The sequence below is a fragment of the Phocoena sinus genome, chromosome 3 (genome assembly GCF_008692025.1).
Source record: "Phocoena sinus isolate mPhoSin1 chromosome 3, mPhoSin1.pri, whole genome shotgun sequence".
In the NCBI taxonomy this organism is placed as follows: Eukaryota; Metazoa; Chordata; class Mammalia; order Artiodactyla; family Phocoenidae; genus Phocoena; species Phocoena sinus.
The window spans coordinates 25,919,211-25,942,290 of NC_045765.1; the positions used below are offsets into that span (position 1 = coordinate 25,919,211).

Sequence of the window (23,080 nt, forward strand, 5' to 3'; positions counted from 1 at the left end):
TCAACTGATCTTTGAAAAAGGAGCAAAGCTAATAAAACGGAGTAAAGACAGTCTTTTCAACAAATGGTGGCAGAACTGGACCTCCACATGCAAAAAAATGAATCTAAACACAGAACTTACACACTTCACAAAAATTAATTCAAAATGATCATAGCTCTAAATTTAAAATGCAAAACTATAAAAACTCCTAAAAGATAACAGGAATAAAATCTAGATGACCTTGGGTTTGGTGATGATTTTTTACAAACAACAACAAAGGCACAATCCATGAAAGAAATACTTGATAAGGTGGACTTCTTTACAATTAAAAGCTTCTGCCCAAGAGAATGAGAAGACAAGCCACAAACTGGGAGAAAATCTTTGCAAAAGACCTATCTGATAAAGGACCATTTACTAAAATATACAGAGAATAAGAAAACAACAACCTGATTTAAAAATAAGCAAAAGACCTAAACAGTCACCCCATTAGAGAAAATATACAGACAACAAATAAGCATATGAAAAGATGTTCGACATCATATGTCATTAGGAAACTGTAAATTAAAAAACAGTAGGATTCTACTACACACCTATAAGAATGGTCAAAATCCAAAACACTGAAAACACCAAGTGCTAGCAAGGATGTGGAAGAATAGGAATTCTCATTCATTGCTGATGGGAATGCAAAACTGGTACAGCCCCTTTGGAAGGCAGTTTGGTGATTTCTTACAAATCTAAACATACTCTTACCATACAATCCAGCAATCACTCTCCTTGGTATTTACCCAAATGAAGTGAGAACTTATGTCCACACAAAAAACCTGCTTTATAGCAGCTTTATTCGTAATTGCCAAAACTTGGAAGCAATGAAGGTGTGTACTTCAAAAGGTGAACAGATAAACTGTGGTACATCCAGACAACGGCACATCAGTCAGCATTAAAAAGAAATGATCGGGCTTCCCTGGTGGCGCAGTGGTTAAGAATCTGCCTGCCAATGCAGGGGACACTGGTTCGAGCCCTAGCCCGGGAAGATCCCACATGCCGCGAACAACTAAGTCTGTGGGCCACAACTACTGAGCCTGTGCTCCGCCATAAGAGGAGCCACCGCGATGAGAAGCCTGTGCACTGCAGCAAAGAGTAGCCGCCGCTCACCGCAAAGTAGAGAAAAGCCCGGGTGCAGCAACAAAGACCCAGTGCAGCCAAAAATAAAATAAATAAAATAAATAAATTTTTTTAAAAAAAGAAAGAAAAGAAATGATCTACCAAGCCATGATAAAACATGGAGAACCTTAAATGCATATTACTAAGTAAAAGAAGCCAATCTGAAAAGGCTACACACTGTATAATTTCAACTACATGCATTCTGGAAAAGGCAAAACTATGGAAACAGTAAAAAAGATCAGTGGTCGCCAGGAGTTAGAGGGGAGGGAGGGATGCATAGTTGGAACACAGTGGCTTTTTAGGGCAGTGAAACTATTCTGTATAATACTATAACGGGGGATATGTGTCATTTATACATTTATCCAAACCCACGGAATGCACAACACCAAGAGTGAACTCTAATATAAACTATGGACTTTGGGTGATGATGATGTGTCAATGTAGGTTAATCAACTGTTACAAATGTACCCACTCTGGTGTAGTATGCTAATACTGGGGAAGGCTATTCATGTGCGGGGCCAGGGGGTATATGGGAAGTCTCTGTACTTTTTGCTCAATTTTGCCGTGAACCTAAAAGTGCTCTAAAAAAATAAGTCTACCTAAAATATGTGTGTTTATGTGTATAAAAGTCAAACAAACAAAATCACAATGTTTTATGACAGGTTTTTAATGTTTGAACCCTTATTTTTTAAACTGTAAATTTCTCTTTTGCTTTCTTAAGCACACAAGTCCATGAGAACATGGATAAATTCTCCTCTAGGTTTTCTTCAGCCTGGTAGGTTTTTTTTTTTTTGGTAGATGTTCTTTATCAAGTTGAAGGAGTTCCCCTCGGTTATTAGGTACTTAAGAGAAATATCAGTCAAACATATGAGGCAAATGACAAATCATTGTGGGATGTGACCATTCAAAAACTGAGCTTAAAGAACCATCATATATAATACTACACTTTAACTTTTCTGTTACACAAATATGAATCATGTAAACCTTGAGGCTGGAGAGCAGAAATGAGTCAACAGTCTATTATGGACAAAGATAATAAAAAAATTCCCATACCTCAACTATCAGAGTTTTGTCCATATGAAAAACAAATTCACACACTTAAAATATGAAAATACATTACTTCTGAAAGCATATTGGTACTTTACAGAATCAATTTTCCAACTACACTAAGTTCCAAGCACTGTTCATCCATATACACATTATTTTCCTAATAAGTAGGAATCTGCTTTTGATTTTATATGCATCCCATATGATTTTGATATAGGATCCTGAGAAATGCTGGAGAGTACACTTCTTTCCCATCATTTAGTTGTATATGATGTTAAGATAATCGCTAAGAGCATGACAAAAATTGTGTAAGTTTGAATCACAGCTCTACTTCTTGCTAGATGTGTGACGATCTAGGGCACATTATAGATCCTATCAAATCTAATTTCCTCATTTATAAAATGAGGATAACAATAGTGCCTATCTCAGAAGTTTGGTAGATAAAATGAGATAGTGCAAATCTTAGTAAATAGTATAGACAATAAAATGCTAGTTATTATTTATTATCAAATTAAACAAATGCTTTTCTGACAACACATTTTTGTATAACACATTGTTGTTTATCACTACATGTGTAAAGGAGACTTGACTACTCATCTTTAAAAATGACAATAAAATAACTTGCAAGCCTGTTAACAGTTTAGCATATTTAAAAGCAAAATTTATTTTTAAAGTGCAATATGATAAAAAGCATAATAAACCACTTACTGATATCTATTCTTTGTTCAATCGGCAAAGGACTGACTCGGCTAATAAGTTTTGAAAGACATGTTGCTGCAAGGAGTTGAGCATAGGATGTCTGTAAAGAAATATAAATTTTAATAGATTAATCAAAATACTATGATAAGGGAACTTCCCTGGTGGAAGAGTGGTTAAGAATCCGCCTGCTAATGCAGGGGACATGGGTTCGATCCCTGGTATGGGAAGATCCCACATGCTGCAGCGCAACTAAGTCCATGCGCCACAACTACTGAAGCCTGCGCACCTAGAGCCCAAGCTCCGCAACACGAGAAGCCACCCAGCTTGCTGCAACTAGAGAAAGCCCGCGCGCAACAACGAAGACCCAATGCAGCCAAAAAAAAATACTATGATAGGAACTTTTCCTAAGCAATATTGGGAATTTTTCTGGTTTTCCAAACTGGCAGATTTACAAGGGATAAAATACACACACACACACACACACACACACAATCCCTCATAAGGGTGGGGTAGCTGAGGAAGGTATAGGTAGTCTTTTCAAATGGCAAGCAGTTGTTGGGCTACTGAAGCCCGTGCACCTAGAGCCCATCCTCCGCAAGAGGAAAAAAATGATTATGAGCAAGTTCAAATAAAATACACTTACCATGTCTACATAGTCCTGCATGTTCTGCCCTCTGATTATCTCTTCAAATTCATCTGGTTCCACTCTTTGCTATCCTCTGACCAAAACAGCCCTCTTTCAGTTCCTTTCAATGTCTTTCCCACCCTAACCTCCCCCCTCCTTCAGATCCATGCTGGTTGTATTCACTCTGGCCACCAACTGTCTTAACTTAATAGCATACTCAACCCTTCAAAATCTGATTCAGTTATTCACTCTACCCCTAGCAATCTCTTGTAAAGATAGCCCTATTTTTTTTTCTCTAGACCAGAGGTCAGCAAACTAAGGCCTGTGGACCAAATCCCGCCTGTTTTTGCAAGGCCCATGAGCTATGTATGGATTTTACTATTTTAAACAGTTGGGAAAAAAATAAAAATAATAATATTTTGTGACATGTGAAAAGTACATGAAATCCAAATTTCAGTGTCCATAAATAAAGTTTATTAGAACACAGCCACATGCATATAGTCTGCTTTCAGACTATGACAGCAGAATCAAATAGTTAAAACAGTATATGGCACTCACTGCCTCCTACTGCTGCTCAGTGCACTATAAACCGCAGTGATGTACTGATTAACTTCACAGCACAGAGTGCCATGAGTATCACCATGACATGACACGCACCTTTTATTATTACCAGTGCATGTCTGTTATGTCAAAACAAGAAAAGATAGAAAGGCACTTCAAATATCTAACTCTTAAGGCACAGTGGGATGTGGATCATTTTGTTACTGAATCATATAGCAAAGCAATGTGCTTTTTATGCAATTGTACTATAGCTGTCCTAAAAGAATACAACATATGTTGACCATATCATACCAAGCACTCATGTCAGTATTCCTAACTCACGGGTAATCAATAGTCAGAAAAAAGGAGAAAATTTAAGACAGAATATCTATAACAGTGAAATTTCTCCACAAAAAAATAAAGTGAGGCTACAACCAAAGTTAGGTTTTGAAATGGCTCATTTGTTAGCCAAGTAAGGAAAGCCACTTACCAAAAGAGTTAATTAAATCACCATTATTTTATTGCAGTAGCCAAAGTTACACATGCAGAGAACATAAACTTCAGATGACTAGACTTTCAGTGAGAAGAAGGCCCAGATAGTTGAAGATATTATTAGAGCAACATCAAAATTCAATTTCAAACCAGGCGAATGATTTGGAGGTTCTCCCTAGTTCTTGATGAGTTACCAATGTTACCAACATGCACTGCTCATACTGTTACCGACATTATCTGTTTATTCCAGAAGTCAATGCTAGTTTGAAGTGACTAAAGAATTAATCTCTATGAAGAGTCTGCATGCAATTACTGGTCAGAATATCTTGAAAAAAGCTGAGAAAATGCTAATTCTGTACAACCTGAAGTAGCTGCTAAAGTGTGCCACAAGTGGTGGTAAAAAGAAAAAACTTGGGCTTCCCTGGTGGCGCAGTGGTTGAGAGTCCGCCTGCCGATGCAGGGGACACAGGTTCGTGCCCCGGTCCGGGAGGATCCCACATGCCGCGGAGCGGCTGGGCCCGTGAGCCATGGCCGCTGGGCTTGTGCGTCCGGAGCCTGTGCTCCACAATGGGAGAGGCCACAACAGTGAGAGGCCCGCGCACAGCAAAAAAAAAAAAAAAAAAAAAAAAAAAAAGAAAAAACTTAAGTGGACAAATTTACAAAGCTTGTAAAAATGTAAGAGACTAAAGGCCTGTGGTATTCATTTTATTATTCATCAGTAGGTACTTTGTAGTAAATATTTGAATCTATCATGTGTTAATGAATCAGTAGTGTTAACAGTGGACTTCAGGGACTTCCCTGGCAGTCCAGTGCTTAAGATTTCGCCTTCCAGGGACTTCCCTGGTGGTGCAGTGGTTATGAATCCACCTGCCAACGCAGGGGACAGGGTTCAAGCCCTGGTCCGGGAAAATACCACATGCCACGGAGCAACTAAGCCCGTGCACCACAACTATTGAACCTGTGCTCTAGAGCCTGCAATCCACAACTACTGAGCCCACGTGCCACGACTACTGAAGCCCGCGCACCTAGAGCCCATGCTCTGCGAGAAGAGAAGCCACCACAATGAGAAGTCCGCACACTGCAATGAAGAATAGCCCCCACTCGCCGCAACTAGAGAAAGCCTGTGCGCAGCAACGAAGACCCAATGCAGCCAAAACTAAATTAATTAATTAATTTAAAAAAAAAAAAAAAGACTTCGCCTTCCAATGCAGGGGGTGCGGGTTTGATCCCTGGTGGGGGAGCTAAGATCCCACATGCCTTGTGGCCAAAAAACCAGAACATAAAACAGAAACAATATTGTAACAAATTCAATAAAGACTTTAAAAATGGTCCACATCAAAAAAAAAAAAATCTAAAAACAAAACAAAACAAAAAAACAGTGGACTTCAATTCACTTTCATGAATTCATCTTCAGTTCTGGAAATTTCTGTCAGAAATAGAAGCTGAAAATTCTGACTTGCCCTACTGCACAGTAGTTCTATAGCTTGGCAGTGGTAAAGTTTTACTGCAATTTTTTCTTGCTCAGGACTGAGACTGAAATTTTTCTGAATGAGAAGAACCAATTTTATCCACTATTGTTGAACATTAAATAGCTTTTGAAGTTAGTTTTTGCTTCAAACTTGATAATGTCTCTTAATGAATTCAACCTAAAGTTACAAAATTGTCTAAAAGGCAAACAGTGCTTAGTACTAATGTGAAACTTATAATGCAATAAAGTTACTCTAGTCACAACTAACATTGATTGAATCACAAGTAATATCAAGCTGCTTTATATATTTTCCACACAATCAAATATTAAAACAAGTAGCAAGATCTCTATTGCTGAGTATATTTTCTGAGCTCAAACTATGTTCCAGCAGCACTTTTTTCCAGACCTTGTTGCAAATGCAAAGGAAATTTCCATATTTCAAAATCCATTTAACTGAGCAATTGAGGAACCTCCACCTAACCTTCAATTGGAAGTGATTAATCTAGAATGTAATGACATCCTAGAAGACAAATATCAAGAGAAGTTTTAATAAAACACTATACATGCCTTCTAAGTGATGAATATGCTTAATTAAAATCATATGCTTATCAGCTGATATCAATATTTAGTAGTACCTATCTGTGTGAAGAGACATTTCCAAAGATGAAATTTGTAAAATCTCATTACAGGTCAGTATTAACATATGAACATTTGTAATCAATGCTAATGATAGGAAATACTAACTCTGAACCCCAGTTAAGCAAAATGTCATCCCCAAAAGAATAATTCCATTCTTTTCATCAGTAGACTTATACTACAAAAACACTGTACTCAATTATTGTATTTTAAAATTCATAAATAAAACTTTGTGGAAACTTGTTTTCTCTCTTCTAATAGGCATATTTATAAAACACCCTTGATTTTGCCTCTTGGCCCACAAAGTCTAAAATATTTACAATCTGGCCCTTTACAGAAAAAGTTTGCTAACCTCTGCTCTGTAGATCCTACAGTCTCCTACTGTAGTGCTTACCATATCATTCCATAGCTCTTTATTTATAGTGATACATCTATGCCTTCCCAACTAAACTATGAGTTACTTTAATGCTTGTAAATAAAGCAGGTAGGTAGTACAGTGCCTGGTTTTACATTTAAATACTTGCTAAATGATGTTGAATGAATGGCTATGAATCTCTAGGAGAGAGGCAGGCAAGAAGTAATCAGCATTCCTCTGAATCATTCCTTCACATTTCAAAGTTAATCACAATCTGCCTCTCCCACCTAGATTTTTAATTCCAACTTTCTAAAAATGTAACTTTTGCCGCTGGTAGAAGACATAAAAAGGGGCCAAGAGGAATCAAGAATGTATTTTGATTCATGCCTATTTCCACCTCCTGGGCTCTTCCCTAAGTTTTCTTTCCAGGCTTTCCAATTCTTCAACAGTGAAATAAACTACAGTAAAAAGACATATGGTAATACCTATCAGTTAACCTACATTGCTAACCTACATGCATTCATTAACAATGACATATACCTACCGATCTTTCATTGTTAATTGCTGTTATCAAATACTTACTGTTCCTTGTTCTAATAAAAGTTGACACTTGCTGAGACATTCTGGGCTGTCAATAAGTTCCAGGAGTGCTTTCTCAGCCTCTATTCTTTGTGTAAGATCAGTCCCTATGTAGAGATGAGTACATAATACTTCCAATTCAGCCAAACTCTTAAGAAAAAAAAAAAAAATTTAACATTTTACTTGAGTGAAAAAAAATAAGGTAAATATATTAATCATAGGAAACAAGGAATGCAAATACAATGCGTGTATTTGTCAAATCAATAAATGCTTATTGAGCTACAACTACTTACTAGGGGTCACAGTGGTGAACAAAAAAAAGGCAAACCTCCTACCTCTAAATTATTTAAATTGATAGTTCTGTGATGGAAAAGTAAGAGTACAGAAAGAGGAGGACTTGTCTAATCCAAGGGGATTAAAAAGGCTGGCCTAAAGTATATAGTAACATTTATGCTGACCTGAAAGGGTAAGCCATATGAAAAAGAGTAGACAGCAGTTCAGGCAAAGACACAGCATTTACCAGAGGCCAGAATAGAGCTTAATCGTTTCAAGGCATTAAAAGGTCAGTATGACTGGTAGACAGACAGCCAGGAGGAGATGCCAAAAGAAGCTAAAGAGATGGGTAAGGGGAATTATCATGTGCAAGTTGCAGACATTACGCCAATTTACATTCTTTTTCAGATTATAAGAACTTCAATGGTTCCATCTATATAAAAGAAAAGATACAAATATACGCTGATGTGGGTCTTCAGAACTAATGACTCATAGTGCTGCAGGTAAACCACGGCATGATTCTCAGGAACTACGACTTGACCCCATGTTACTTATAGCAGTGTAATAACTAGCTATCATCTTGTAGGTTCCTATTTTACAGACATAAAGAATAATTCATTCTGGCTATCATCAGAAAGAACACAAATAACAAATGTTGGCAAGGATGTGGAGAAAAGGGAACTCTCATACACTGTTGGTGGGAATGTAAAGTGGTGCAGCCGCTGTGGAAAACAATATGGAGGTTCCTCAAAAAACTGAAAGAACTACCATATGACCCAGCAATTCCACTCCTGGGTATATATCCAAAAAAAAAAAAAAAAAAACAAAACAACACACCAAAAACACTAATTCAAAAAGATACATGTGCCCCAATGTTCACAGCAGCATTATTTACAACTGCCAAGATATGGAAGAAACCTAAGTGTCCATCAACAGATGAATGGATCAAGAAGGTGGTGTGTATATATATATATATATATATATATATATATATATATATATACAATGGAATATCCCTCAACCATAAAAAAGAATGAAATTTTGCCACTTGCAGTAATATGGATGGACTTGGAGGGCATTACGCTAAGTGAAATAAGTCATACAGAGAAAGACAAATACTGTATGATATCACTTATATGTGGAATCTAAAAATTACAACATACTAGTGAATATAACAAAAAAGAAACAGACTCACAGAAACAGAGAACAAAGCAGTGGTTACCTGTGAGAGGTAATATAGGGGTGGGGGAGTGGGAGGTACAAATTACTGGGTGTAAGATAGGCTACAATGATAAGTTGTACAACACAGGGAATATAGTCAATATTTTATAATAACTATAAGTAAAGGGTAATCTTTAAAATTGTATTAAAAATATATAGGGAGGACAAACAAGCCAATTTTAAAAATAAATAAATCATTCTGTTTATAAATATAATCTAATCTGAAGATATAGGACACGTGGATAAAATCTGAAAGAAAAAATTCTAAATGAGTTCAGTATTCCTCTCAGCTTTAGAGAATTTTTGTTAAAGGTGGCTTACTAAAACTACTTCAGTTTGAACTTAGAGAATTATTCTTTGGAGGACAAAAAAAAAAACTGGCACAGATTTCAACGTCAGGTGGGCATACGAAGGTAATGGGATATTCATAAAGAAATACTATTTTTTATCCTTTCTGACCTGAATTTTTATGTGGCAGCCTTACAGCTACACTAATCTAGACATTCCGTCAAATGCATGTACCTTTGTCTAACAGGAATACATAAGAAACACTGAAATGAAACCTCCTCTAGCTCCCATTATTCTTTTTACTTCTCTCTCCTTAGTTTCTTAATGGCATTTTCCACTTCTCTATCCAGCTCAGAGCCCAACATCTCAGACTAGGGAATTTTTTGCTAGAGTGAAAATAAAAGTACAAAAGAAAGGTTTCAAAAGGATAAATTAGGATAAAGGACGGCAAAAATGAACCACATTTTAAACATTTCCTCTACCTAGACTGGCCAAGAAGCCCTCAGAGTGCTACTACATACTGTTCATCATATTAAAATGCATAGAAAATTTATGGTTCATGAATACATATGAATTCCCATATTTCCTCCAAGGGTAAGAAACACAAAAATGAAAAGAGCTACCTTTTTCCCTCTCATGACTCATGATCAACCTCAGAAACCTTTTCCTTCATCTAATAAATCTGAAGGGCTAAATTTTACAGCTGATAATACCCAGAATAATTTAAAGATAAACTGATCCTGCTGTCACGCATTCATCTAGGTCTACGAGTCTCTGAAGAAGTAGACTTTTTGAGTATAAAAAAGAACGAAGCCAGAAATACTGAGAAAACCTAACTGCTGAAAAACAAAAGGTCGGCTGCGAGGATTAAATGAGTTAGGGCCACATAACTTCTGGCACACTATACACACTACAAACGTTAGCTGTTTATTATTAGTATCACCTAATAAGAATATTGTAATAGGTGGAATTGTATCCTTCTAAAAGATATATCCAAGTCCTAACCACCAGTCCCTTCGAATTATTTTGAAATAGGGTCTTTGCAAATCCTGATCTAGGGATGAGATCATCCTGGATTTAGGGCAGGCCCTAAATCCAATGATTCACAAGAGAGAGGGACATTTGAGATGCAGAAACAAGAGAAAAAGTCATAAAAAGGAGGCAAAGATTGGGGTGATGCATCTACAAGCCAATGGACCATGGACTGCAAACAGCTATCAGAAACTAGGGACAAAGCACAGAACAGTTTCTCCCTCAAGCCCTCTAAGAAGAGACCAACCCTGTCAGCACATTAATTTCAGACTCTGGCCTCTGTAAGTATAAAAGAATAAATTTTCTGGGACCTCCCTGGTGGTCCAGTAGTAAAGAATCCACCTTCCAATGGAGGGGACGCGGGTTTGATCCCTTGCCGGGGAACTAAGATCCCACAGGCTGCGGGGCAACTAAGCCCAAGAACCACAACTACACAGCCCACGCACCCTGGAGCCTGCACACCACAACTAGAGAGAGAAAACCTGCACGCCACAACTAGAGAGAAGCCTGCACGTTGCAATGAGATCCCGTATGCTGCAACTAAGGCCCGACGCAGCCCCCAAAAATAAAGAAAATAAATAATAAATAAAATAAAAATATAAAGCTAAAATAGCTTCTAAAAAAAAAAAAGAATAAATTTTCGTTGTTTTAACCCACCCAGTTTGTGGTAATTTGTCACAACAGCCCCAAGAAACTAACACAAACATTAATATTAATCAATTCAGTGGCACCTAAGTAAATCTATTTGGAAATATTCTGAAAAAGTTCTGGAATTTTGTCTTTTTTGCTATACTGATTTAGTGAACTCCAACAGAGAACAAGTCTGAAGTGTATTTAAAAAGTATTTGTTTACAACAATGTCCCAAATGCCTTTCAAATTATTAACCACCGAAAGGCAGTGAAAGATAAAAAGGTAAAGGTTTGAACTTTCTCTTAGGAAAGACTGAAACAAAGTGGAAAAAATTAAGCTATTCTTTCACTGTAAGGATAACAGTTAAATAAATGCCTAGCATACTATTGATAAATCTTTTTAGAGAAAAGGATACATACATAAAGATCCTTACCCTGTGGAAAAGCATTATCTAAACATTTCAAGTAGTTAAACTTGTGATGACTGCTGAGTGACCAATCTTCTGATTAGCATTTGATTTTCCAGAAAATCTGTCTATAAAGAGAGACTATTTTTCATAGTGAACTGATAAACTGCATCTTAGTTTTATAAACTGATGTCTGAGAATATGGTTAACATAAGAATGCCTCAGAGAAATGATCCCTTCTCAACTTGTTGACAAACCGGGTTTGAGTTATTAAAGCTTCTACATGGCTTCATATCACCGTAAGAAGCCCATATAAATAAATAACAGGTAACACAGGTAGAACTGGATATCACCTAACTCCCATCGATAAACTATCAAACATAAACAGACAGCACCCAACTTCCATAGCCTAGGAGACAATGACATAATCCTGCCTACAGTCTTAATATCTTCCAAGTTATTCTGGACTCATTTCTGCACTTTGCACTTGACATACAATTAACCAGTAAGTGATGTGACTTCTTTCTATACAGTAATTCCCACCATGTATCTAACGACAGGTAAATGCCTAGTAAAAGAAGCAGGACAAAAAGAGTTTATATTGTATGGTTCTATAGTGGAAGAAAGCAGATCAGCGGTTTCAGGCTGGGGAGGGAGGAGAGAGTGGGAGAAAAGGACAGGGAAGCAGCAAGGGGGGATTACAAAGGAGCATAAGGAAACTTTGGGGGGGTGATAGATATGGTCATTATCTTGATTTCCGAGATGGTTTCACAGTTAACATACTTACGTCAAAATTCATCCAAAAGGACATTTTAAGTATGTGCAGTTTACTATTTGTCAATTATACCTCAAGAAAGCTGGAAAAAAACGAAGGTTTTTTGTCCTAGGGAAAAATGTCCCCTAATAATAAAACAATAAATCGATGAACCACAAAAAAATCCCTGCTCAATTAAATTTAAACTCCTTTCAATTACTCTTCTCTGTATCTTTCCTGCCTTCTGGAATTAAGCTTCTTGACTACCATTAATAGAAAGTGCCTTTATCTTAAAGTTACTCATTTTCCATAAACTCTTTGTTTTTTCCTCCCTTTACTACCTTTTCCCGAGCATACCTGAGGGCTTATTTCTGGGCCTCTTAGAACTCCTTCTTCTACAATGAATTGGATCATATTTGTTTTAGTGCTTTAAAGGTTTACAAAAGTATTTCCATCTTCTATTTTTTAAACCAATTCTAAAAAGTAGACTCCTGTAAAGTACATGTTTTTAGCACACCCATTTTACAGACAAAAAAAAAGAACTGAGGCTGAGAGATCAAATACATACATATACACACATATATATATCTACACACACACACACACACACACACACACACACACACACACACACACACGTTGCTCAAGATATGAGTAAATGGTCAATTCTGAGCCACATACAAATCTGTGGGCCCCAAGCACATGTTGTCTCCTCAGCACCTTGCCATCTTACCACCCTTGACTTTAGTCATCATGTACCTGCAGGTGATGTCCTAGTCCACACTTTCAACTCTCTATTCACCACCTTTATATTTATCTACAAACTTCTTCTTGGAAATCAAGAAAGATGTTGCAAAAAGCCCCAAAATGTCAGGAACTGAATTGAACATATTTCCCACAGATTTTCACATCAACTGTCCCTTTGTTTTCAGTGGTTTTGGAGGTGTAGACCAGAATCTAGACTTACAATCTTGATGTTATCTTTTACTTTTCCTTCTCCTTAGTCCCTCCTATATAGTTAAGAGTTTGGCCTTGCCCAAAGAGAAAGTCTGGTCTTCGCCCTCAGATTCTGGGAGGTAATCTACGTCTAAGATAGGAATGTTTTTGTTCAGGGCGGGGGCGGGGTGTGTGTGTGTGTGTGTGTGTGTGTGTGTGTGTGTGTGTGTGTGTGTAGCAGACCACACCCCATAGTCGTAAATTGGTGGCTGACCATCCCAAAGGCCAACCCTGTGTTTTAGGGTGGGGACTTTAGATTGCTCAGTATCATCTGACCTAAAGACTGAGCTCAATCATGTGGCAACCAACCAGTCAATCAATGACTACATAAAGAAGCTCCAATAAAAACTCCAAAACTCAAAGCTCAGGTGCACCTCCCTGGTTTGCAATACTTGGTGCTTACTGCCACACATATATGCTGGGAGAGTAACATGTCCTGAGGACAACAAAAGCTTTGTTTGAGAACCTTCCCAGATTCTGCCTTATGTATCTCTTCTTTAATCAATTTTAATCTGCATACTTTCCTGATAATAAACTGAGTATGATAGCTTTCAGTGAATTCTGTGAGTTCTTCTGTTAAACTATCAAACCTGAGAGTGGTACTGGGAAACCCCCAAATATGCAGGTGGTGTCAGAAGTGAGAACAGTCTTGCAAACTGTGCCCTCAAACCTCGCAGTTTGGCTAATTCCAGGTACCTACCTAATTTATCACAAAATCCTACCAATTCTTTTAAAATAAAGACTCAGACTCAACACCTCTACATGATATTCATAGACAGTAGATCAATAGAAGAGTATTTTCCAACTGTGGCCTACAGTGCCCAGGATTTCTTTAGGGGCTTCTTTGGGAATCAGAGTGGAAGCTTTGGAATCTGTCCAATTACTTATTAAGTGACCTCCAGCAAATTATTTAAATTTTCTAAACCTCACTTTTGAAACTGCAGGTAGTAATATCCACCACGTAAAATAATTGTGAAGATTCCATCTAAAATAATTGTAAAGATTAAGACAGAAAAGACGAGAGAAAGCTTAATCCACCTCCTGGCACACAGCAGATCTACACAAATTGTAAATAATCTCTTCAGTTAATTATAAAACACCACATTGGTCTTTTGTCTATAGTTTCTCCCATTCAACTCCATACAGGATGATCTTTTCCAAACCCCTTTCTCATCATGTTACCATCGTATTCAACTATAATAGTTCACAATCACATCTAGATCATATCAGGTATGCCTGATCATATCAGAATGCCTGGCTGGCTATTAAGCATGACTATAGTCCCAGGTTCTGGAATAATCCTGAAAGCTAAAAAGATCGACCAACTGCATCTCCTAAATTTTTCCTAATGTTATCTCTTGATTCTCATCAAGGTCCTTCTGTTAAATCTTAAGTGCCTACCTCCTACTTGGTCCCAGAAATACCTTTCCTCACTCTGTCCCCTATCCTCTAATCTGGACTGTCTCCTCTCAGATAATCCAGATCCATTTCTTCCTTTGGGACAGAGTACCCTAACCCACAGCTTCCTAACCAGAATACATGTGCCTTGAATGGTTATAGTATGTCAGGGACATTGATCCCCTTGTCCTCCAGTCAGGCTTTTGGTTATGAGCAGTTTATGTCAATGAACCACACAATTACCATTTTTTATGTATGCCATGATGTGAAAAAGACTGTGAAGCAGTGACCTAACTTCCCCTTACATAAATTCACTTATTTACTTATCAAAATGGCATAATTTTTCACTAACTTCCCTGCTGGGTAGATGACAGTAAGATATTGGTAGGAAAGAATGTGGAAACATGAGTTATTAAGACTACTCTAATTCTGTAGCCTTGGGCAAGTCACAATTGTTCTAAGACTCAGTGTCTTCAGGGATAAAATGTATATATGCACATAAGTAGGGGGATTGGCTCCAGGACACCCTGCAGATACCAAAACCCAAAGATGTTCATGTACCTTATATAAAATGGCATAGTATTTGCCTATAACCTCTATACATCTTCTCAAATACTTTAAATCATTTCTAGATTACTTATAATACCTAATACAATGTAAATGCTATGTAAATAATTGTAAATTCAATGTAAATGCTATGCAAATAGTTGTCACGTGTGCAGTAAATGGAAGTTTTTTGGAGCTTTCTGGAATTTTGAGAGTATTTTCAATCTACAATTGGTTGAATCCACAGATACAAAACTCAGGGATACAGAAAGCCGACTGTATATGCGCACCTCTCAAGCTAGCTGTGGGGCTCAACATCTATAACAAGCATGTGAAAATTCAAAATGCTAGGTACCAGTTATCATTAGCAATAAAGGCTCCTTGAGTTAACTGGGTAACAATATGATCCATATGCTGAAAACAATTCAAACTGAGAAGGTTCAGAGCTTAATTCTGGCCCCCCAAATCATCAGGTCTTTTGTTTGTTCAACTCCACTTTTAAGCTTCCCAGAACTGCTGTGAAATACATTCCTAGGAAACCAATTTGGGTAATTTTGGCATTAGCAGCTAATTTTTCCACCACTAAGTATGAAGAAATCTTCCAGACTGGGTAATTTACTATTATGCTTCATCTTTCCAAGTCTGAAACTGTTCCAAACTTCCACCATAGTTTTTTTTTTTTTGGCTGCGCTGGGTCTTTGATGCGGTGCATGGGCTTAGTTGCATGTGGGATCTTCGTTCCCTAACCAGGGATCAAACCCACATCCCCTACATTGGTAGCCAGATTCTTAACCACTGGACCGCCAGGGAAGTCCCCAAAACTTCCACCACAGTTTTTAATTGCCCTCAAGATTTACACCTGAATTATGAACATCTGTTTACCTATTTACAATCCCAAAGTCCTTCCTGTGAAATTCCTCCTGTGAAGATTTCCAAAGGGCATATTTACTAAAGTGGTAATAAATAACATTATTTTGACCTGGAGACGCTTAGAAATGGCAAGGAGTCAAAAGGTAATGTGTCAGGCTTACTACCTCCTGAGCTGTCAATTACCTGATAGGAGAGTGGCTGATTGAAAAGACCCTTTGGAAGAATCAATAATTAATGAGTCACTGTAGTCACAGGGGATCCAAAGAAATCTACAAAGGGTTGGGACACTTAGATACACTGTCAGCATATTATGAGACTGCCTACCTCTCCAAGGTCATCTCCTGCCTCCACAGGCTTCCCTGCTCCCTTCCCTTTTCTATGAACCTTAAGTTCCAGCCAAACCGAACTTCCTGCAGTGTGCCATGTTCTTCCACAATTCTTTGACTTGGCTCACACTGTCCTTTTGCCTCTATACCCTTCCCTTCCTCTTCGCCTGGCCAACTCCTACAATTCTTTCAGTATCCACTAGACTGCAAGTTTCCTGAGTGTACAAATCATAAAGTTTTGCTAGAACTATATCTTAAGGGCCTAGCAAAGTAGGAACTACAATACATTAGTAGATGAACAGAAGCTCAGAAAAGCTTGCCTGAGAAGCACAGCAGCTCTGCCTCACTCCTTCCCAACACACACACACACACACACACACACACACACACACACACACACACGGTTGACTGCCCCTTTTCAATGTCCCATGATATCCTGTGATTAATTCTATCATACCATTTTTCACATGTACTATATAATTATCCGTGAATTCCGTGAGGGCAAGTATGGTAAGATGATGTAATCCTTTATCCCAGAACTTTGCACCGTGCTTGAGACACGGGGGGGGGCGGGGGAAGGCTCTATAAATGCTTGTTGTATGAATAACTGGATGCATATGCCAGAGTGCCCGAGAATACGTGAGCCTTCCTCCAGCCCGCGTCCCATCCAGACCATCTCTGCGCTCCTAGCGCGCGTCCTGCCCCCGTTTCCTCCTCCAATGAAGCTGCTGCAGAGCCCTCCTTCGCAACTCCCCATATACACAGCCCCTGTCCGCTCTGGCCAATTAAAGTCCAACTGCTGCGCCCTCCATCGGCGGACCCAGGCCCCCTTCTCGAGCTCCGTACGAACTGTGTGGAGGCAGACGATGGAACCGCGGCCCACGACGCGGCGGGAAGGCTGGTCCGGCCGGGCTCCCACCTGCTAGGGCGCCGCCGAAGCCTCCGTGCGCGCCGTGCGGCGGCACCAGGGAGAGCGGGCTCCCACGCGGCCGGTCCTCAGCATCCGTACCTCCCCCGAGGGGCGAGCTCCAGGCTGGCCCCTGCCCCTCCACCGTCAACCCCAAGCTCTGGCCGCCCCTTCTTCGGGCCCGGGCCCGGGGTGTGCAGCCCAAGCCAGTGCGTGGGTCCCTGGCCGGGGACGGGAGCTGGGGCTCCGAGGCACCGGCCCGCGACCCCGCGGCCTCCGCCACCGGCCTCGGCCCTCAGTCTCCAGACCCCAGCGTCCCGCCGGGTTCCTGGGGCGGCTGACCGGCGGAGCGAGAACCCGCGGCGCAAAGCGCACTGACCTGAAAGTGCAGCGCCATCTTCCCGGGGGGCGGCGCCAGTCGGCGCCCCGAGCACCCGAGGGGAGGGAGCGTAGGCGGGCGCCGCAGAAGCCCCAGCAGCCCGCTGGGTCCCTGCGCCACTCGCTAGCTCGCTCGTCGCCTCGGCCGAGCTGCCTTCGCGTTCGAAGCTCCGGACTGGGCGGGGCTGACGGGGAAGGACGGGGTGACGGAGGCGGCGCGCTCGGGGCCAGCCCGAGAGGGGCGGGGCCGGGGGCCAGGAATCTCAACCGCCACCGCCCCCATCACCCCTCCCCGTCCTCATGCTTCAACTTCCTCAGGTGAGTCGTGACTTCAGGCTTCCGGCCCTTGAGGCAACCACCACCACCCAACTGTCAGCCATGACCCCTGACCTTACATCTCCCACAGACTCTCTTGACCTCTAGCATAGTTATTGCCCACGCCTTCTAACTCCCCCATCTCCACATCTTTTCTTGTCCCCTAACACCCACTTGCCAATGACAGATCAGCCATAACCTTTGGCTGCTACATGCCAGCTGCTGTCCTTGATCCCTGACTCCCAGAATCCAGCTTTCATTTTTTTAAAAAACTTTATTTTGGTTAAAATTAAACTGACAGTATCTTCTACATATTGTTAAGTTATAAAATTCTAGTTCACTTCTTGTCTAGATTTCATTTAACATGAACTTATATTTTACACTGAATGATTCCATTGGAATGAGAATTTATTTGAGAAGTAGGCCAAAGTCACTCCTTTCTGAAAGGAGTTCCTCTTGAAGTTTGACATTTCCAGTTGGGGTCATTGTACTTTAGTGTGAAAAATTCCTTTAATACCTCTTATAGTTCATGTTTACTAGTGGCAGATTCTCTCAGCTTTTGTTAACGTGAAAACGTCTTTATTTCACTTACATTTTTAAAGGATAGTTTTGTTGGGTATAGAATTCTATTTTGGCTTTTTAATTTTTTTTTTGAGCATTTAAAAAATGCCTTTCTCTTGATTTCTGGTTACCATTGTTTCTGTTCAGAAATTAGCCATCAGTCTGATTACTGCTCCTCTGAAGGTAGTATGTCTCCTTCTCCCACCCCTGGCTGCTTTAAAATTTTTCTCTTTCTTTTGGTCTTTAGCAGTTTGAGTGTGATATAACTCTGTGTGTGTGTGTGCTCCTGCTTGGGGTTCATAAAGCTTCTTAAATATGAGATCTGGTGGGTTTTTTTTATCAATGTCTGAAAATTCCCAGTCAGTATTTCTTTAAATACTGTTTCTGTCCCTTTCTCTCTCTCTTCTCCTTCTGAAACCCCAAGTACGTGTGTGTTAAACCTTTTAGAGTTTTCCATATGTCTCTTACACTCTTTTCTGTATATTTTGTCTTTTTTCCTTGTCATGCTTTAATCCACATATTTTTTATTGACCTTTCACCCAAGTCAGTAGAAACTCTATTCTGCTGTGTCTGAGCTGGTATACAACCCCTCTGTTGAATTCTTAATTTTAGTTATAATATTTTCAGTTGCAGAATTTTCATTTGACTCCTCCCTTTCCATTCTTTGAATAGATTCCAAGGCTCTGGTGAAATTCTTTATCATTCCTCTATTTTCTTGAACATTTTAATTATATTATGTAAAGACTGTGACACATAACTCCTATATCTGAATCAGCTGTGGGTCCTCCTGGCTTTTAGTATTTGGTCCTATTTTTTTCAAGTGTGCCTCAATAATTTCTTATTGAATGTCAGACAGTGTGGAAGAAAAACTGTAGAGGTTCTGGACGATATCAGCTTTCTCCAAAGAAGGTTTTTAAAAAAATTTTTATTGTAGTAGGCAGATAGAATACCAGAGGATCACTCCAATCCTATAAGACTTGGCTTTAGGCTTTTAAATTCAGGTTTATTTCCATTTTACCCTTATTCCTAGGTCATGGTCCTCAATAGATCTTACAACTAAAAGCCTGGGATGTTTACTAAGACACCTTCACCCTGTTGGCTTGAACTCTTAATCCCTGTCTCCCCATCACTGTGCAGCTGCTAAAATCTCTGTTTGACTCTTTAGATGCTGCTCTTCTGCTGAGTTTCTTAAAGTCTCTCCCTACAGGGATACATCTTAAGAATTGACTGATGATTTGAGGGAAATCTGTACACAGATTTTGGGGCTCACATCTCTGCGGTTTGCTCCTCTCTAGAATTTTGTCCCTAGAATCTCAGCTGCTTTTGTTCCCAGACTCCCTTGTCTGTTCCTGGCCTATTGAGATCGCTGCTATTTAGCTCTGTTACTCCTTGTGCCAACTGGAAAATGCTTTTGGGGTGGGAGGGGAAGAGATGGGAAAAGCTGAAGTAAATGTGGATCTTGCCCTTAGTGCTTTCATGCTCTCAAGGATTGAAGCCAATTAAGTCCTGCCTTTGTTGGTTGTTCTCTAGTACCTTCAAGCAGTTGTTAAATATATATATATATATATATATATATATATATATAGTGTGATATGGTTGTTAATATGTTAAATTATTGTTAAATACATACTTATTTCTTTATAGTTGTTATATATGTAATATAGTTGTTAAATATGTATGTATATTTATATTTATTTGTCCCGTTTTTATAATTGTTTTCAGTGGGAGGTCTAATCCAGCATAAGCTAATTCATTATGGCCAGGCTATTTGCATCTTCCATTCTTCACCCTTGATTTTCATAGCTCATCCACAGCCCATGAATCCTCATCCCCACAGCTCAACTCCTAAACTTTAAAATCTTTGATACCTTCATCCTGCCATTTTGTGCTCCTAATTCCTAAAGATTTTGATTCCTATATTTTAACTTTCATTTCCATGTCCCAAGACTTTTGATATCCAATCTTGTTTGTGATTCTCACATTCCAACATTTCTGACTCTCACATCCAAAGCACCAGTGTTCATTTCTGACCTCCCTATTGCACCTGCCACACAATAAGTACCCCATTATTTTAATTGACTATTATTGCCTTTGCCTAACTTCTAGATCCCAACCACATTTTAAAGCTATAGTTTTAAAGTAGCACTTCTGTCACCTCAATTTTTAGGTCATTAAGAGAGGAACACTTACTTGAACTTTGACCATTTGGCATTTTTTTCCCACTCCAGAATATCCTTGGGGCAAATATGAGATTGTGACAGGAACAGCGGCTGACTGTTCTGTGGAGTCACCAGGTAATTCTGGAAATGAGAAGCCAATTATTTTTTCCTTTTAAATTTGAGTGACCACATGAGATTTCTGTTTAATTAACACTCCCTTCCATGATTTTCTGTCAGCAAAATATGCACACAACTCCATATCTTTTTTTGTCAATTAACAAAATTTAAGATAGAATTGTGTCACTACAGCTATTAAAATTAGCACAGAAGATGCTCCAGGATGTCAAATAATTTATTTCTGTCACAAAACTCAATTAATGGAGGGACATTTAGAGCCCTTAGGAATTACAAAATTATCTTCCTTTATGGCAACTAGCCTTCTAAAAAAGACAGATGGGTCTTTAATCTTTGTATCTTTTTAGGGCATTCAATTAGCATTTGTAATTCTGGTGCTTTAGGAAATTCACCTAACAACTCTGAGCTTTGATTTGTCATTTCTAAGGTCAGGATAACAGTAAGTCTATAATTCAAAAATTTTACAAGAAGTAATATTGAGATGAGGCAGCCAAGCACGGCGGTTAGGAAAAGAACATGGAGCCAAACAACCTGGGTTAAGATACCAGTTACCTCACTTACTAGCTGGTAAACTTGGTGAAGTTACTTAACCTCGCCATGCCTTCATTTCCTCAACTATAAAATGGAGACTAATAGTATATATCTCATAGGTTGCTGTGATGACTATATGAGTTAATATATATAAAGTACTTAGCATGTGGTAAATAATAAGTGCTACATAAATACTAATTTTATTATCAAGTAAATTCATATTCTCTGAATATCATATTTTATTTATTTATTTTTTTATTTTTTCTTTGCGGTACGCGGGCCTCTCACTGTTGTGGCCTCTCCCGTTGCGGAGCGCAGGCTCCAGACGCGCAGGCTCAGCGGCCATGGCTCACGGGCCCAGCCACTCCGCTGCATGTGGCATCTTCCCGGACCGGGGCACAAACCCGCGTCCCCTGAATCGGCAGGAAGACTCTCAACCACTGCGCCACCAGGGAAGCCCCTGAATATCATATTTAAATCAATATTTTTAATGGAGTAGCATTATAATTTTAATCAAACAGTAAATTATTCTATACTTTTTTACTTTGTGAATTTACTATCAAATTGAATATTTCCTCATTGTCCCTCCTGCCCCACCCAGCTTCTCAATCCTGAAAAATTTTGAAAGGCTCTGACATTTCCTGCATTAACAGCATTTCTATCTCATGTTTTCATAAATGGTGGGACTGAAAATTCCAAATATCCAACTAAAATTCTCACTTTATGAATACTTAAAATGTAAAACCTATGATCAATCATTTACTTTAGTAACATTATAAACAAAATATAGGAAGCATTAGTACACATTTCCCTTAACTTATTCTACAAATGTAATTTTATTAAATACACTGAGTAAGATTGCTTAATACGTCAATAAGTTTGGGGAATCCAGCAGAGGGCAGGCAGGTAAGAGAAATAGGAGGAGAATGAATCCAATAAATTCAAATTTACGTAAAACCCCTTCAAACGCAGCAGTTATATAAAATATTTACCTGTGTATATTTCTTTCATGTTGGTTGATTTCAACTATATTTTTGTTTTGTTAAGTGATTAACTTTAAACTCCATTTATTTAAATAGCCAGTATGAAACCAGAGTAAGAAAAAAAATTTTTTTCTTCACGAATGATATGGATATGAGTTATTTCACAATCTTGACTGTTACATATATATTAAAAAATATACATACTTTTTCTTTAAATGATTTTTACTTTTAATGCACTGCCAATAAGGGTATACTGCTATGTATTAATAATGCCATTATTTTGACAAATAAAAATTAATGTTTCTCATTCTGTACATTGCCTTATATTACTTGCATATTAATTCCTCTACATAATAGTAAAGAGTTTAAGGCATTGATTATGTACGCAAGATAGTAGCATTACTTAATATGCATCTGAAAGTTACTGCTAAGCAGGATCATGATAAAATGTAACCTGATATGCAGTGCTACTGGATAAATAAAGCAGTATAACCTTTCTGAAAAGCAATTTTGCAATATGTATCAAGAACCTTGAACATGTTCATCTTCACCCAACTTCTAGAAAGTGATTCTAACAAAGAAGCCTAAATTTTTTTAAAGTTTTATATGCAAAGATATTTATTATAGCATGATTGACAATAGGAAAAAGCAGAAAAGCTTAAGTAAACTATGGTACATCGTATGGCAGAATCCTATACAGTCATGAAGAATTATATTTATGGAGAGTTTTGTAAAAAAAATATGGAAAATGCTGTCTTACAAGGTTAAGTGTAAAAGGAAAAATGGAAC

At 38.7% G+C, this 23,080-nt stretch overlaps 1 protein-coding gene across 4 annotated transcripts in view; it reads right to left on the minus strand.

Moving 5' to 3' along the window:
* Nucleotides 1-17,668, minus strand: part of RANBP17 (RAN binding protein 17) — a 318,400-nt gene extending 300,732 nt beyond the window's left edge. For 3 of the 4 annotated variants that reach the window (XM_032626914.1, XM_032626912.1, XM_032626911.1), the window contains exons 1-3: nt 17,609-17,662; nt 7,585-7,731; nt 2,896-2,986 (exon numbers count right to left, since the gene is read on the minus strand). In XM_032626914.1, coding sequence (XP_032482805.1) covers nt 2,896-2,986; nt 7,585-7,731; nt 17,609-17,626 — 256 coding nt within the window. In that variant the 5' untranslated portion in view covers nt 17,627-17,662. Of the gene's footprint in view, nt 1-2,895; nt 2,987-7,584; nt 7,732-17,608 lie in introns of all 4 variants that reach the window. The other variant, XM_032626913.1, reaches the window with a different exon arrangement.
* Nucleotides 17,669-23,080: the final 5,412 nt, after the last annotated feature.